The 16,341-nt window shown below is 30.1% G+C and overlaps 4 protein-coding genes across 4 annotated transcripts; 2 read left to right on the forward strand and 2 right to left on the reverse strand.

Annotated features, from left to right (window-relative positions):
• Positions 1 to 2,787: 2,787 nt before the first annotated feature.
• Positions 2,788 to 4,112, reverse strand: AK88_03627 (uncharacterized protein; the record flags this gene model as incomplete). The annotated part of the gene is made up of 6 exons (XM_012481238.1): positions 2,788 to 2,881; positions 3,125 to 3,204; positions 3,310 to 3,366; positions 3,596 to 3,656; positions 3,811 to 3,925; positions 4,082 to 4,112. The coding sequence occupies 6 exons, from the start codon at positions 4,110 to 4,112 to the stop codon at positions 2,788 to 2,790; spliced, it is 438 nt and encodes a 145-aa protein (XP_012336661.1).
• Positions 4,113 to 5,312: 1,200 nt separating this feature from the next.
• On the forward strand, positions 5,313 to 6,226 carry AK88_03628 (uncharacterized protein; the record flags this gene model as incomplete). The annotated part of the gene is made up of 2 exons (XM_012481239.1): positions 5,313 to 5,515; positions 5,689 to 6,226. 2 exons carry the CDS (start codon positions 5,313 to 5,315, stop codon positions 6,224 to 6,226), a joined length of 741 nt encoding a protein of 246 aa, XP_012336662.1.
• Positions 6,227 to 8,324: 2,098 nt separating this feature from the next.
• Positions 8,325 to 11,055, forward strand: AK88_03629 (uncharacterized protein; the record flags this gene model as incomplete). Its single annotated transcript, XM_012481240.1, has 2 exons — positions 8,325 to 8,423; positions 8,575 to 11,055. 2 exons carry the CDS (start codon positions 8,325 to 8,327, stop codon positions 11,053 to 11,055), a joined length of 2,580 nt encoding a protein of 859 aa, XP_012336663.1.
• Positions 11,056 to 13,394: 2,339 nt separating this feature from the next.
• On the reverse strand, positions 13,395 to 13,922 carry AK88_03630 (uncharacterized protein; the record flags this gene model as incomplete). The annotated part of the gene is made up of 1 exon (XM_012481241.1): positions 13,395 to 13,922. One exon carries the CDS (start codon positions 13,920 to 13,922, stop codon positions 13,395 to 13,397), a length of 528 nt encoding a protein of 175 aa, XP_012336664.1.
• Between the last annotated feature and the right edge of the window lie 2,419 nt (positions 13,923 to 16,341).

Raw genomic sequence — 16,341 nt, forward strand, 5'->3', positions numbered from 1 at the left:
AAAAAAAAAAAAAAAATGAAGCACAAGTAGAACCTCCACTTCTTATTGTTATTCTTCCATTTTAGTGTGTGTATGCTATAATTTACATTTTTGTTTCCTTTTCCTTTTAATCTAACCTTTGATTTTGTGGATGATCCTCCAGAAGGAAAACTGAACTTCTCTGACTTTTCGGCTAGCGACCTGTCAAATCGTGAATCTGACGTTCTTGCTAAATTATCATCACCGCCTCTATTTACTCCACTCTTACTCTATAATGGGTATTAAAAAAAAATGTTAAAATAAATATGCATTTCAACCATATTTAAAAGCACAGTGGGAAATGCAATTTCTACTATGTCACAAAAATCGTAGAAATATTAATCCCCCAATGCAACTTCCTGTTTTAGTGTCTTACATAGTTAGAACAAGTTAGAATCCATATTAGCAGGGAAAAAAAAAATACTTTTACGTAAGGGTGGAATACATTTAATTTTGTTGTCCTAGGATAATTCGTAAACTTTGCCATTTATCCTGAATTTAAATAAATAATTACTCTATTCTCGTTTCCATAAAATCAGTTGTTCTGACTGTAATTATTGTGACAATTAACGTTGTCACAATTTCTTTTAAATTTAAAAACAAATGTATAAATATATAATACAGATGGCTAACTATAACGGAGTAACTTAACATTGATGCTTATCCTAAAGCTTAAGGTGAGAAAAATTACACCAACATAGTATCTCTAACATGCAAGAACAACATAAACTTATGCATCAATAAAATATATAAAAAAATCTAATAATTGTAACAACCATACCCATTAATTGACTTTGTAACAATATATTTTGTAATTTTAATTTTTTAATGTCATGTTAGATCAACGAGAACAAACAAGGGGATTTATTTAAGAATCATCAAAAACTACGAGGTAATATAAAAACGGGAAAAAATAATTAAAGAGAAAAAATCGTCAAGCTTAAATATACAAACTACAGTATTCAAATATAATAAAGCCTTCGAGGGCTTAACATAGGGTGAAGACTTCTATACTTAATGATTCCAAATTTAACAACACAAAAGTTCGAAAAAATTATGGTATATACGCGCAATTATAAATTAGAACATTTTTAACTATTGCAAAGAACAGAACAATATAAAAAAAACACAAATGAATCAAATTTTTGTTCACATGTTTTATAAATATAATGCTAACCTCTATATACCATCAATATATATAATAATATAGTTAATATTGCCTCAGTTTTTTAAAACGCAGTTTCTATATGGGAATGACTTCAATTTTAGATTTTTTTTTTTCTTTTTTCTCTAAATCATAAGCTTCCTAAATGAACACTTATAAACGTTATACATATTACTTATATCCATTTAATAAAATTTATCCATTTTTTTTTTTTTTTTTTTTTTTTTTGTGTCAATGTTAAAATAATAATGTTAAATTGTTTTTGCGCTTTACGTTAAATAAAGAAAAAAATAATAAGGGTTGTTTTTTTATTTTTTCATCCTTGCCAATACATGTACAAAAATACTTCATCCCATCCATTCGTTTTCTTTTCTTTTTTTCTGATATAATTTTTACCCACATATGAAGAATAAGTTGTTTACAGGAAATGAACAAGTAACGAGGTTTTAGAAAATGAAATGAAAAAAAATGGTATTCACAATAAAATAACTATAACAAACCTTAACATGAAAAAACAATGTTTTTCTTCTTTTGGGGGGATATAAACAAAATTATGTATAATATGTATACGTTGTATATTAATTCAGAAATATGTACTTATATATCACAAAAAAAAAGGAAAAAAAAATGTTAAAAACATAGTAAAAAAGAAAAAGCTAAAATATACATAATACTAAATAAGGAAAAATTAACATAAAAAATATGTTTAGAATAAACAAAACCTCAAAGAATAAATGTTGACAAAAAAAACAAACAAACAAATTTTTTAAGGGATATGTGGGGTACATTTTATATTATATGTTCACAGAGCGAAACACCATGCTTCATCTGAACAGTTGTGTTAATATAAAAAATCGTAATGTGTATTTGTTCTAATAATTCAACAACATTTATAATAGAATAGTCATATATTATTACTTATTACAAAGAGTTTTCGAACCATATAATGTGTACATGTTGATGTTTTAGACCGTCTGTATGATAACACCTGTTGCGGCGTTCTGTAGAAAGAAACTATGGACCATTAATCCCTTGCGCACATAGCTGTTGCGCAAAATAAATTTTATAATTTATTTTCTTCTAATGTATATAAAATGGTCAAAACTTATTAGCATTTAATTATTTATTGTACACGAATTACACAAAAAAGTAGCCATGATAATATCCTATATATGTCTTGTAATGAATTAGGCACGTTTAGGCGTGTATGTTTAGTTCCCCTGCCTAATCACATAGTGTGTAATTCAAAATATATATTTAAAAAGTTCAAACTATGACATCCGCTCAGGGGATACTTTATTCACAGCATAATTTATTTGTAGCTATTTTTCTTATAAAAACATATGAATATCTCGGTGGCGTGTTCTTTTTCTCAGGTAAACCAGCTTCAATTGTGTACAACCAAAATAACAGACAATAAAGTGATATAAAATGTTAGCAGTTTCGGTTAACCTTTTTTCAATTATCAAAGGCGTCATTTTGTGAAGGAAAACTTTCTTATGTAGTGTTTAGTCAATATCACAGTATTATATAAAAAAATACAAATATACGTATATGTATATATATAAATACATGTACATGTTCGCACACAAGCTTCCCGATTTCTAACTAGCTGCCTGGTCCTTCAAAATATGACCAATTCCAAAATTGGTGAGTCGCACCTTATTTCTTTTTTGTTCTTCTGTGAAGAATATTCCTCTATTGATAGATGAAAGTAAAAAAAAAAATTGAAAGAAATTTTTGTAAAAAACAATTACATCAAATAAAACATTACAACTCATTTATGGACCCGTAAAAACGCTCTTATAACTGCGCTAAAAAACTAAAAATCTTTTCTATGTTACCTCAATTAGGTATCGCAGTGAAGTAGAGAATTGAGCTAGCTCAATGAACACCTCTTTTTTCGCTCTAATCTGAAATTGTTTAATGTTCCATTATAACTCTAATGTTGTTCTGTATTCCGCAGTGTGCTTATTTTTTCTAATATCGATTGGCCTAGAAAGGTTAGAGCACTTGTGGCTCTTTGGGGTAATTTCCACAAAACAGGCCACAACAACTTAATCGTATACACATATGTATATTGAATAGCTCACAACAGATGACACACTTCTGCATGAGTCGCTTACAAGCGTTTTATTCTCCTTTGCCAAGTTTTCACTTGTTCTAATAAATTTAGCCCAGTCCTGAATATTTTTTCATGTAAAATTCTCATGGCACCTATTCGTCACTTAATCAGAAAAGAAAAAAAAAACAGAAATGAAAAAAAAGGGAAGACCTTCGTGTAATTCCTGTTCATGCTAATTATGCCTCATTTAAACTGAAAAAAATGTTAACTATCATGCTGAATCTTTCTCATTCATTTAATTGAAAAAAAAAGAAAAAATAGTAAAAAAAAAAAAAAAAAGGAATTACACAAAAAAGTGCTATATGGGTGTAATTACTTTTCGCATTGTCTACATCATTATCAACAATCCTGAACATTCCCCAAATGCAATTTTAAGCAAAAGGAAGAATGTTCAATGTGTGCAAGCGGTTTTTATAATTTCCTAAAATTATTCAAATTACGAAAAGACGCACAAAAATTGGTACATATATTATCCACATTAATGCTGATGGTATAGTCTCACCAAAATTCTGAAAATTTACATTTCACAAAATTTTTGTAAAATACAAACGAACACAAGGGTGAAAAGTAAAAATTGGCAAAATATACTTTTATATATTTTACTGTACATAATAGGGCTACAAGGGTTGTTACAATATAGATGACAAATAATTTTGCGTCTTGTAATGAAAAAATACATCCATATGACTATAATTCTTTGCAGCTTTCATGTTACCATAAAAATGAAAGATTAAATTATAAGAAGGATATGTATTACACAATTATGTGATAACCTTTTATTAACCTCTCAATTTTGTTTACCATCTTTTCTGTAAAATATGTGCTATAAATATATTTTTACTTTTTAAAAGTAATTCATAAATATGTTACAGTCAGTTCCAATTTTTTCAACATAATTGTGGCCTCCTGCGTGTGCTTCACCTTGTACAAGAGCTCCATAGCTTGATAATAGTTGTTCAACATCTATATCACCAATATTTCTTGAACCACTACATGCAGCTGCAGTGTTACATCTAAAATAAATAAGTGTGTTCATCCTCATACTATGTTATTTTTATTATATATTTTTAGTACTCATTGGCATCTTATATATAGAATACTAGTTATGCTGCAATTATGCTCTAATGACATTTGGAACCTAATATTAAAAAAACAAAATTCAGCGTAAATCTATTTTTTGCTGTTGCTTTAAGTTAGCTGTGCAATTATTGTTTGAAAATATATATATGTGCAATGTTATTATATACTAAACTGAGCTGTAAATATATCAACATGTACAATATCACACTTATTCGTGCCATTTTTGATCTTAAAAAAATCGCGGTGGCTTTTTACGTAAAAAACGAGGAAGCAGAGTTTTCGCTTCATATATAAATTAAAGGAAATAAAGCATTCATGCTAAAGAAAAAAATAACGGTTCCTTTTTCACAAATTTTCAAAGTACAAGATATGAGTGAATCGAATATTAAATTGAGAAAAAATTGTAACATAGTCAGATTTGCGCTTACGCTAATATACAATGTTAGGACAACATATATTGAAAGCACATTTTAGCAGAACCTACAGTTGTACAAGTGTTAATTATATTAAATGTTATTTTAATATTTGTTCTATTTATTTATTTTAGGATATAATATTAAAAATTTCAATGTTGTCTCAGTAAAACGATTTACTGTTTTTGCTATATTCTTCTGATTAACAACAACTAATTGGGTAGCATTTTGTTCCATAATCGTCAATGTTTGTTTGTTTTGTATTTGCCCCACACTTCTTATTGCCCTTTCTTTCTTCGTCAGAATTCAAATTTTGAATTACTATTTATAATTTTTTCTGTTCTGTATTAAAAAAATACATATATATATTATTAAATAGCAGTTTACAAATTATCACTGCTATATTTCCTTTGTGAGCAGAAGAATATGCCAATAAGGCAAGGGATATCTCACAAAATTACTCACCATTAAAATTATCACCCAAATATTTTGACAATGTATTATTTTTAAAATGAAGTGTTGCTCCAGTCTCTTAGATGTCAATTCAGAAGGTAACAGTGGTTCATATCGAGCTAACATTCCTACACTGGAGTCTTCCATCTCGCCAATAAAATCGAGAAATAAAAATATAACTATTAATGCAGTCACCCTTTTTACAAATATTATATATTTATTCCTTTTATTGTGCACATTCCAAGGATCCCTTGAGTATAGGTAAAATTGATCAGATTATTGTGTACACATGCGCCCGTGTGGACACATTTTTTGTTCTTTTTTTTTTTTTTCGAATCCCTTTATGCTTCCATTTTTCTTACATGAACATTTAAGCAGTACGAATAAAAAAGCAGACAAATTTCTCAACGCGCATTCGTAATTTCCAATTGCAGAGATGTTAATAAATTGTCTACGGAATCTACACAATCATATAATGGTAAAGCGACACGTATCACACTTAGGAGAAACCTGGCGGAGGAAAACAATAACAATGTACCCGGAGTTCCAGAAGAAAATGTATTAGAACCAGAAAGTGCAACCACGCAAACCTTTGAGTTTTATAACTCTAATTACCCCCTTGAAAAAGATCAACTTCATGAGATTGAAAGTATAAACGAACTTGTTGAAAGTTGCGAAAAAAAACTTAATGATATTCTTATAGACATTAGAAGTCGATTCGTAGAATTTACCGAGGATATGAATCATTACTGGTGTGATAAAATGTGGAAAACTACATGGTATAAATACGCAGATAATGTACACACTGATATGATCAAAAACCTTAAAGACCCAACGATTACTTTAGATGAAAAAAAAAATATTGTCAAAATTTTGATGCAATGGTGTGAGGAAGATTTTAAGTACTTCTTGATATTGCTTAAGGCGCAATGGGATTTGAGAGATGACCCAGAGCATTACTTAGAAAGATAACAGAGGAACAAACAAAAAAAAATCAAATACATTGTTCACGAGTATATTTAAACTTCCGTTTACAAAGAACGAATATCCCTTTTTAAAGTTCCTTATCACTTTTCTTACATGTGAAATGTATAAACTAACAGCATTATTTGCTATCTCTTTTGTATTATATTTAACCTAAAGGTTTAACACTACACAAAGGGGCTCATCTCATGGGCCTTATAGCATAACGAGTTATTCATTGTTTCGTTATACACACATGGTGATGTTATTCGCCCTTTTTTCCAGCTGTGGACAAAATTCAGTCGTTATTTTTACACTTCATTGTGCCTATTGTTACTGGAACAAGGACACACGCTGCTGTAAGCACATATATACATATGCTTATATAATATGTTGAACCCTCTTTTTTTTTTTTTTTTTTTTTGTTTTTTATAATGTTCATTTGTGTGTCATTGTAGAAACGTAGCAGCTTTCAATGGTTTATGACGCTTCTTTCACACAAGGTGTACAATCCTTATTTGCCGAAAAACGTCTCTCTCCAAAAGATGAAACATATAACTTGTTCTTTTTTGTGATGTAACAACGCCTTCGTGAATAAGATGAATAACCACCTGATGCTTCATCTCAAAAAAGATACCTCAATTATATAATTTTAAAGGGGTAGCTATTTTTTCTTGTGGCATAAATCCCTTTACGTAATAAAAAAAAAAAAAATGTATCACTTTTGCTATACATACGCAAATGCAGTATCGCTTTTATTCTTCATTATTCATTAGTTACACTTTGGCTGAATATCCATTCACATTTATAAACCAAAGAACAAATATAAATATTGTACAAAGTACTTAATTGAAAGATAAATTATTTTTAAATTTATTTCGTTGGGCAATTAGTGAACCTTTTTCTTGGTTTATTTTAATTTTATGCATATAATAATGATAGATAAGTGAACGAAATTGGAATACGATTAAATGCAGGGGGATCCTTGTCCGAGTATATTAATTTATTCGCAATTCTTTTTAGCACGTGAAATGATCCAGTGCTTTATTTCACAATTTTCCCCTATTGTAAATTAAAAATACGAAAATTGTAATAGATATATATTTTGTGCACAGCTTATTTTTTTTTGAATGCATCATAATCTTTATACCATTTTATGTGCATGTGACATAAGTGCTATTTAGAAACATAAGAGAAATTTTAATTTCCTACTATTATTATAATTAGTTTTATGAATTGTATGGAAATATTGCCTACTTTTAATTTAGCGCTACCTTGCTCCATTGATTATAACTATCATATGAATATATTATTGGAGAAGTGCGCTCTAAGGATCAAGTGGTTCCCTGCGTGGAATAATTGTTTACAGTCCATTTCTGTGGCACTTATCCTCTTTTACATTTACATCTAATTCATTTGTTTTAATTTTTTAATCACCCATAATGCACTCTCGCAGTCCAACTTTAATGTTAGAGCGTTTATGTAAACATGCATATGTTCTCATATTTCCAATTTTAGAATAAAATTTTTTGTAATTTTCCCCTCTTCTGTTAATTAATTTTATTTCCTTTTATTTATTTTTATTTTATTTTTATTTATTTATTATTACTATTTTCATTATTTTTTTTTATTATTATTTTTATTATTATAATGTTCATTAGTATTATTTTTATTATTATTATTGTTTTTATTCTATTTTATTTTTGCCCTCACCGCTTTACTTAAGAACATATAATTAAAGAAAACTTTTTGCCATATTAAAAACAATTAGTGCATTTTATATTGTTTTTTTTTAATAGTAACATGAATTATATTTTCCTCTTATGTGATATTGTTTTACATTTTTTAGTGTTATTATGAAATTGTTCCTTCCCTCCTTTACTCACACGTGCACATACACGCTAAGAATAAGAATAAACACACGTATAGCGTGTGCGTATTATTTTAATTTACCTTTTAACACTTGATGATTATTTATAACCTTAACAGTAATGAGGAAAATGCCCTATCACGCATGCTGCAAAGCGACATAATAAAATATAATTGTTTCATCGATGCCTATTAAGACGTAACTAGAGAATTTGCTTCAGGGTACATGGAAAATAAAATGAATTGCCATAAAGGGGCGAAGGAAAATACTGTCCATCTGCATGTTAAGATACTTGTAATATGCCTCCTCGTTTGGACATGGATTTCTTGTAACCTTGTAAGGAAATGAAAAGGCGCAAAAATGCTAAAATATACTATTCTTGTATTTTGCTACATAACACGATTGGACATTTCTCTAAGTGTCATTAAATTGACATCCAAAATAAATTATTCTTTACAATTTCTTTTTTTATCTATCCTTTTAATAGACCAGGTACAGGGAACACTATGACATGCCACATAATTTTGGAAAATCGGTGGCTTCAAGATATGATAGATCATTAGCAGAAAATATAGGAAACACTCAATTAGGAAATAACAAATTAAAGACTCAAAATGGAAGTCCTACAACTGCGGGCAAAAATCTAAAAGGAACCCGCCACACCGAGTTACAAGTTAATAAAAAATCTGATGTAACGCGAGACAAGTCACGAGATGCAAATACCCCGGATGATTTAAACATTAAAAAAAGAACGAAAAGGCCAAAGGATCATTCATTGCAGAATGCTAAGAAACCTTCTGTAGAACAAAAGAAAACAATAAAGAATGGATTATCCCAATGTACCTTAAAAGGAGACAATATGAGAGGACCAGGAATTAATAAAAAACCTACCAGATCAACTGTTAAATCAGCGAAAGGGTCAGCCCCCAGTGGCTTAAAAGTTAATAATAAACAAGACTCATCCGTAGATGGACCTGCAGAGGGACCCTCTCCGAGAAAACTGAACGACAATAAAATGGGGAACAAAATGTCCAATTCTATGAAAAACGGAGCGCCGTCTAAATCAACCGTTAAATCAGTGAAAGGCTCAGCCCCCAGTGGCTTAAAAGTTAATAATAAACAAGACTCATCCGTAGATGGACCTGCAGAGGGACCCTCTCCGAGAAAACTGAACGACAATAAAATGGGGAAAAAAATGTCCAATTCTATGAAAAACGGAGCCTCGAGTTCGTCAGAAGTTAGCAAAAAAGGAGGCAAGATAACTAGCTCACCAAAGGACTCCCCCACTAAGGCATTAAAAGCCAACAACAAGGAAAAACCAGAAAAACATCCTTCAGGTAAAGTGAACACATCCGAGTTGAAGGATAATACAAAAAATGATCATGTACCAGGACCAAAACCCAGCGAATTACTCTCTAAACGGAAAGACAGCAAAGCTCCAGAAAACACATCAGTGCAGGTGTCACAGAAAAAATTAAAGCAGAAACCAAAAACATACAAATCAAAATATTATCCATTAAAAAATGTTCCCCCTAGTGGAGTAGTCGGAAGTAAAAGAATGAAGGAATCAGGTGATATTAAATTGAAAAATAAATCACCCACTGGACTGGTAGGACAACAAAAAGACACGAAATCGCCAAATTATCCTTTAAAAAATATTCCCAAAAGTGATTTAACACAGGAGCAGAAAGGGTTAAAAAGTAATATGTTAAAATGTACACCTTCTGATGTACAAGAATGGAAAGAACAAAATCTCAAAATTACACCTATCATATTCCCAGATGAAAAAGGCGAATATGATGTAAATATACGTTCAGGGGAAGAAGAGAATAAAAGATTTATAACGAAAGTTTACAATTTGAAAAGAAAGAAACGTCCTAATAACAATAACTACGAATATATGCATGGAGTAAACGATCCATTAACTCTTGAACTCCAAGAATTTGAACAATATGACAAACCATTATACCCCTTCAAGGAGAAACTTCCTGATTTAAAAGAATATAAGGAAAGTAGCATATCAAGTGATTATGGTCTGAGAAACAAACCACCTGAATTAAAAAAACATCCCGAAGGTAACATATCCAAAGAACAACTGCAGAACAAATCACATAACTTAGAAGCATATAAGGAAAGTCACCTCGCACAGGAAAATGGATTAACAAATAATGCACCTGCAGGATTAAAAGAATATGAAACACCGGACGAAACAAGGGATTATGGATTAAAGGGGTATGCAGATTCCCAATCAAAGGTATCAGAATTAAAGAAACCAAACATAGAAGAACCAAAAATTGATGATCAATCAAGTAGTCATGCAACGGAGCAAAAAGTAAATGACCCATCCGAACAAACTCTAACTACTGTAGCAAACGGAAATAATTCCAATGCGCAGGTTATCAATTGTGGAATATCAAGAAAAATCCCAACCGATGTAGATCAAATCGAAAGAACTGTAGAAACTGTAGTCTGTGCCCTGAAGGAAAATGACAAAGGGAATATCGATGAATATATCGAAACACATACAACAAGACGCTATAAATTAAAAGCAGATGTAATAGACGGGGTAAAGCAATATGATGAAAAATTTGAAAAAGCCGCCTACGGATTTAGAGAAAAGCTTCCAGTTACGGAAGTGCAAGAGTACGATGTGGTTGAAAGAATATTTAAAAAACCAGTAAAAGTTAAAGAAGACGAAATTAAACCTATAGAACGTTACACATACATTCTTAATGGAAAAAAACCGAGACCGCCACGTAAAAATTATGGATTATTAGATTTATGCTCTTTTACTTTTCATGTTATTTTTGATCGTAATGTATACTTGGTTAACAAAGAACATTTGTCCTTATTCAATATGGGAAAAAAAGCTATACAAGGTCAGTTAACCCAAGAATTGATGAATGAGTATATTGTTAATTGTGTGAAACAAAAGACTGATGGAAAAGAAAGTGAAAAAAAAGAATAAATTAAAAATATAACAACAAAAAAGAAAAGAAAAAAAAGGAGAACACCAGATAGGCAGAAGAAAAAAGAGGCGTATTTTTTAAAATGAAGACGAAACAAAAAAAATTGGAGCGAAAGTGGATGGCGAAGGCGGGCAGCAACGTTCAGGGTAAAAGAACTCAGAATAAAGAACCTAAGGGATAAAAAGCCTAAAGTAAATAAAACTAAGGTGAAGAAAACTGCCGTAAAGGAAAACATTGAGGAAAGAAAGAAACCTGAACAGAGAGCGAACAAAACGATTGAGTTCAAAAAAAAAAAAAAAAAATAGAAAAAGCCATTTCTTCCACAAAAAGGTATTCCCCGTGTGGTTTTTGGTAGATGAGAACAGTTCATATTTCAGAGACGCACACGAATTAATGATGAATATGCACGATGATTTATTAAATGGAATCTTGCAGAAATAGTAAAATACGATCTGAAATCACATGATACCAAAAAAAAAATTTAGCGTGAATAAAAATTTGGAAATATTTTACTTACCTATATTAAGTAATATTTCATATGCCCCAGTGGTGGGTACCCTATTGTTAAGGTTATTTTGGTTTAACCAACTTTCTGGAATTATCCGCATCTTGTTTGTCTCTTACTTTAGAATCAGTACACAAACAAGATGCACTAATTAAAGATAATGATATGTAAATTTTATTTGTAATAAAATTCTTATTTCATCCAAACAAGGATGCATACATGCATATGTACAGTTGTGTATATATGTATAGATGTGTTTCCATTTATTTATTCTGACACCTTTGTGTCACACATAAATTAGCAGATTAACAGTTTCTCATTATAAATTCATCATTGTAATGTCACCTATATATTGATATTGTAGACAGGGTTAACAATTTGAGCAATACTGTCGATCCAAGAATTCATCCATTTTTTCCCTGCTTTTGTTTTTTCCATTTTTTATGTAAAATGTAGCTTAAGCATAAGAATTCCATTTCTGTTTTATTTCGGTAAAACTTCTATCGTTTTGTATACATTTGCATTAATAAAGGTTTTTCTGTTTCTTCTGTGAAATATGTGTTTTTTTAGGTATCTCAACTTGATATTTTTTTTTTTTTTTTTCTGTTTGTGTAAGATTGTGTTTAACAATTTATGAAATTCTTTTTAAAACAATTAACCTGAACTAACAACTTGATTTTGTAATTTTCCGCTTATGAACACGTTTTCTACACCTCTATACAATTCCATTACATAAAATCATTCAACAGAATCAAATTAGACGTTTTCTTTGTTCTTTTTTTTTTTTTTTTTGTTTTCCGCTTTACAAATGTGTTATAACCACACATTCGTAAGAACGTATAAGCGTACTCAAGATTTTTGGAACATTTCTGCGAACAATTTAAAAAAAAAAAAATTGCATTTCTTCTTTTTTTATGCCGCTTTGAAGCAACAGTGTAGCATAAATGACATTTGTAACGACTTCAAAACATTTTAAAATATGTTTTATTGCCTTTTTTTTTTAATTGTATCCCATATCATGACTGGTTTACTAGTATATCATAGGCTTCGTAAATATAATTTTCCCCTGTATAAGCATGTTAAAGAAATGTTTCACCAAAAAGGCGAGGATAAAATTCTCATTAGTTCTTCCCACTTTTGATAAATGTCATTCCATATTATGTATATTGCCATTTTTCACATTTACCACACTAATTTGTGCCCTTTCATTCTACGTTTAAAGAAACACGAAAACGTTATTTTATACTGAGAACCTGTTATAACTTTCGGAAGAAGCTGGTTTTTAAATCGCCAAAAATATATATAATCCTTTCTAATATATGTATATGTCAATTTATGATTTCTCGTGTTTTATTTTAAAATTCCGCTTTGATACATACGCTAAGACACGGAACTATATACATATACACACACATCACAACAAAAATTAGAAAATTTAAAGAAGTTAAAAACGTCAAAACACAGTGTATGGAGAATAAAAGACAAATCAAAAACTAAACAAATGAGTACAAATAAGATATTAAAAAAATTTACACATGATTGAATGTAGACAGGCTGAACAACATAAAGTGTGCCTCTTCCCCCTTTATAATTATATAAACGCCATTTGTCAATGTTATATATTATTCTTTTAATTAACAAAACAAAACTTTCCCAATAATGATGACATGGGTGTTGCTAAAGAAATATAGAAAATAACATGCAGGTTATTATCACAACAAAATGGTCATAATACGTCTTTCTCTTCAACTTAAGGGAGATGTATTTTCACACCCGTTGAATCTGTACAAACCGATCCAATAACATTATTATACTTTTACATTAAAGTCTGATCTACCATATGCCTAATCTTAGATTTCTTTGAAATGATAAAATAGACTCTCTAATATTAAAAATCGAAAAGTTGCAAAAATCTTGTATTTGTAATGGATCATATTTATCAATATCCAACTTTCTCTGTCCCAATTCTTCTTTTATTATACTTCTCACTTCATCCATGCGCGGTAATAACTTTTCTACTGGCATAGTGTCCCTGGTCATGTTCTTCTTTGCAATCCATATTCCCTGTGCTATTGTGCTGTTTAAAATGCCATGCGCGTCCTGGCCTAAATCATCCCATATGGAAGGCTTCTTGCTTTTATAACTCATTCTGAATCCACCTGCGGCTACGGCAAGCATGCCCAACACTATACCAATAACTGCATATATCACCTTCTTTTTCCTCTTCTTATTCAATTCATCAATGGAAGACTTGTTCATATGCGATTCACTGCTCTTTATGACAACATTGCACAAATGGGGTTCAAATAAAATATTAAAGAGTAAAATAAGGATAAAAATATACACGTTGGTTATTTTCATTTCGTGCAACAAATAAAACAAAAACACCTTTGCAAAAAAAAAAAAGGAAGGATACAAAAACTTGTATGCATATACTACACATACTAGCGTAATTATAGGAGGGAGGTTTTTCTTCGTTTGCCGAAGCACTTGAACAATTTTCGTAACATAAAATTGTCCAAATCTTAACGTGTTAATTTGTTGATTTGATAATGTGTCAACTTAATAACATGCAACTCTTCCTTGCCACTGTTTCATTTTTATTTTTTATTCTATGTTTTTTCTATTCATTTTAAACATGTTTATTTATGTTGCTTGCAGAATATTTTATCGATGAAATTTAAGCTTATATGTGTGGTAAACAATGCATACATATACGTATCAACAAATATGTGCTTGCAGTGAGAGGTAAACCTTCATGTGGTTTGCTTGGCTTATAATTAATTACGATGTTTTAAACCTTAAATAAAAAGAATTGTTTTTTTAAAAACACAACATTTTATGTGTCCGCATATGCTTGGTAAAGGCATGCGGGGTTCGTAACAACTGCATTTAGAACAGTTGCATGCCACTTTTAAGTGGATTTAAAAAAAGATTTTTCTCAAAAATGAAGAACAAATTAAGAGATAAGGAAACAAATATTTCTTTTATAAAAGGATGATTCAAAACGAATAACTAATATTAATATCATTTGAGGAGTATCCCGCTACCCCCAAAATGAGTAACTATATGTGTGCACATGTAAAGACCACTAGTGGTCTTCTGTGCGAATGCATGCAATTAAAAAAAATAGCACTTTGTGGTGAAATTGAATAGAGGCCAGTTACATCAAAAATTAAACAAATAAGTTGCATATAAAAAGCTTTTTTTATGTTCATGTCAAACGACATATTATTTGGAAAAAAAAAAAAAATCTTGTACAATATTTACGGGTAGCATGTTGTTGTAGCATATAACAGCGTGCCCCCTTCCCAATGCGTTCATTTCTTGAAGGACAGAAATAATCAAAAAAAATGAGGAAACATATGAGGAAAAGGTTTATATATATTCTGCCAGCCCCCTTTCTTCAATTAAACAATAAATTGTAAAGATTTTCTGCGGCAAATTTATTTATGAATAAAAATTACTTTCCTTACACATCGCAACAAATATATGAATAACAAATACGTTTCAGCAGCTTAATCTAACAGGACATATAATTTACAGTGGTGATCTCGTTAACCTTGCACAAACGTAATTAAATATTATGCAAAAGGATATATAGTCAAACTGAATTTCATTCAAATAGTAAAAATTAACCAGTACCAATATTCAGAAATAACAGTTTATCACTTATTAAGAGAAATTCATTGGTGTTGCTCCTTTTCATGAAAACATTTTAAAACTTATCTTTCTTCCCCGTTTACATATTCATCATTGTAACCATTTTTGTCTTTGTAATCAAATCATTATACCACATTTTTTTTTTTTTTTTTTTTTTTTTTTTTTTTTTTATGAACTGCATTAACTGTTCTGTTCTTTAAAAAAAATCGCATTTTTAGACAAGCACATCTACATTTTTATGTCGTGAAAGTTGTGCACATGTACGGATATAATAAAATAGGATTATACATATCAGTTAAACAGCATATCATTATGAACTTCAAAAATGATACGCATTAAAAAGAATGAAATTACCCTTATTTCAGTTCCTTTACAATTGGTTGCACGAGTATACAATTTTTAAGCATATAACGAAAGAATCCAAAAAAACAACCCAACTTGCGTGCAAATTTAACTTTCATTTTAACTTGTACAGATAGTTCTTCATCAATTATTCGATGATATTACCTCAATTCGTATATAGCACATTGGCACATTGCAAAAGAAAAACTTATTAAAATGGTGCGTTCAGCACGATGCATCTACAAAATTACACAGAACGGTCGTATTTTATTCAACAAGGGAAAAAAATTTAGTGAATTCCCCCGTAAATGGACACATATACGATACCAAATATTTCAATAAAACTGCGCATATGTTCGTGAACAACTATCCTTAGTTATGTATGCATATGTAGGTAAACCCAGTGAATTGCCACATTCATCATGTATTATATTGGCCACTAACTGTTGATCATCAACAGGTGGCATAATTACAAATTGCACACAGAATTCTTATGTGTAGCTTCATGCATAACTGCTTAATTACCTCAGGCGCAGCGCTTTTGATTTGCATATATTCATATTTATATTTAATTATATAGACATATGTTTTTCATAACCTAGAACAATTCAAATTGCTTGCTTATCCCGCGTCAATACAACAACAAACTGCATTGTTACGAAACACATATGCCAAAAATAGCCATACCATGAAAAACAAAATGCTAGAACAAAAATTGGGAACCTGCTAAAAAGGTGAATATTTCCTTTTTTGATTCTGCTACTTAGCATTTTGT

This window comes from Plasmodium fragile, assembly GCF_000956335.1.
Source record: "Plasmodium fragile strain nilgiri unplaced genomic scaffold supercont1.43, whole genome shotgun sequence".
NCBI classification, from domain to species: domain Eukaryota; phylum Apicomplexa; class Aconoidasida; order Haemosporida; family Plasmodiidae; genus Plasmodium; species Plasmodium fragile.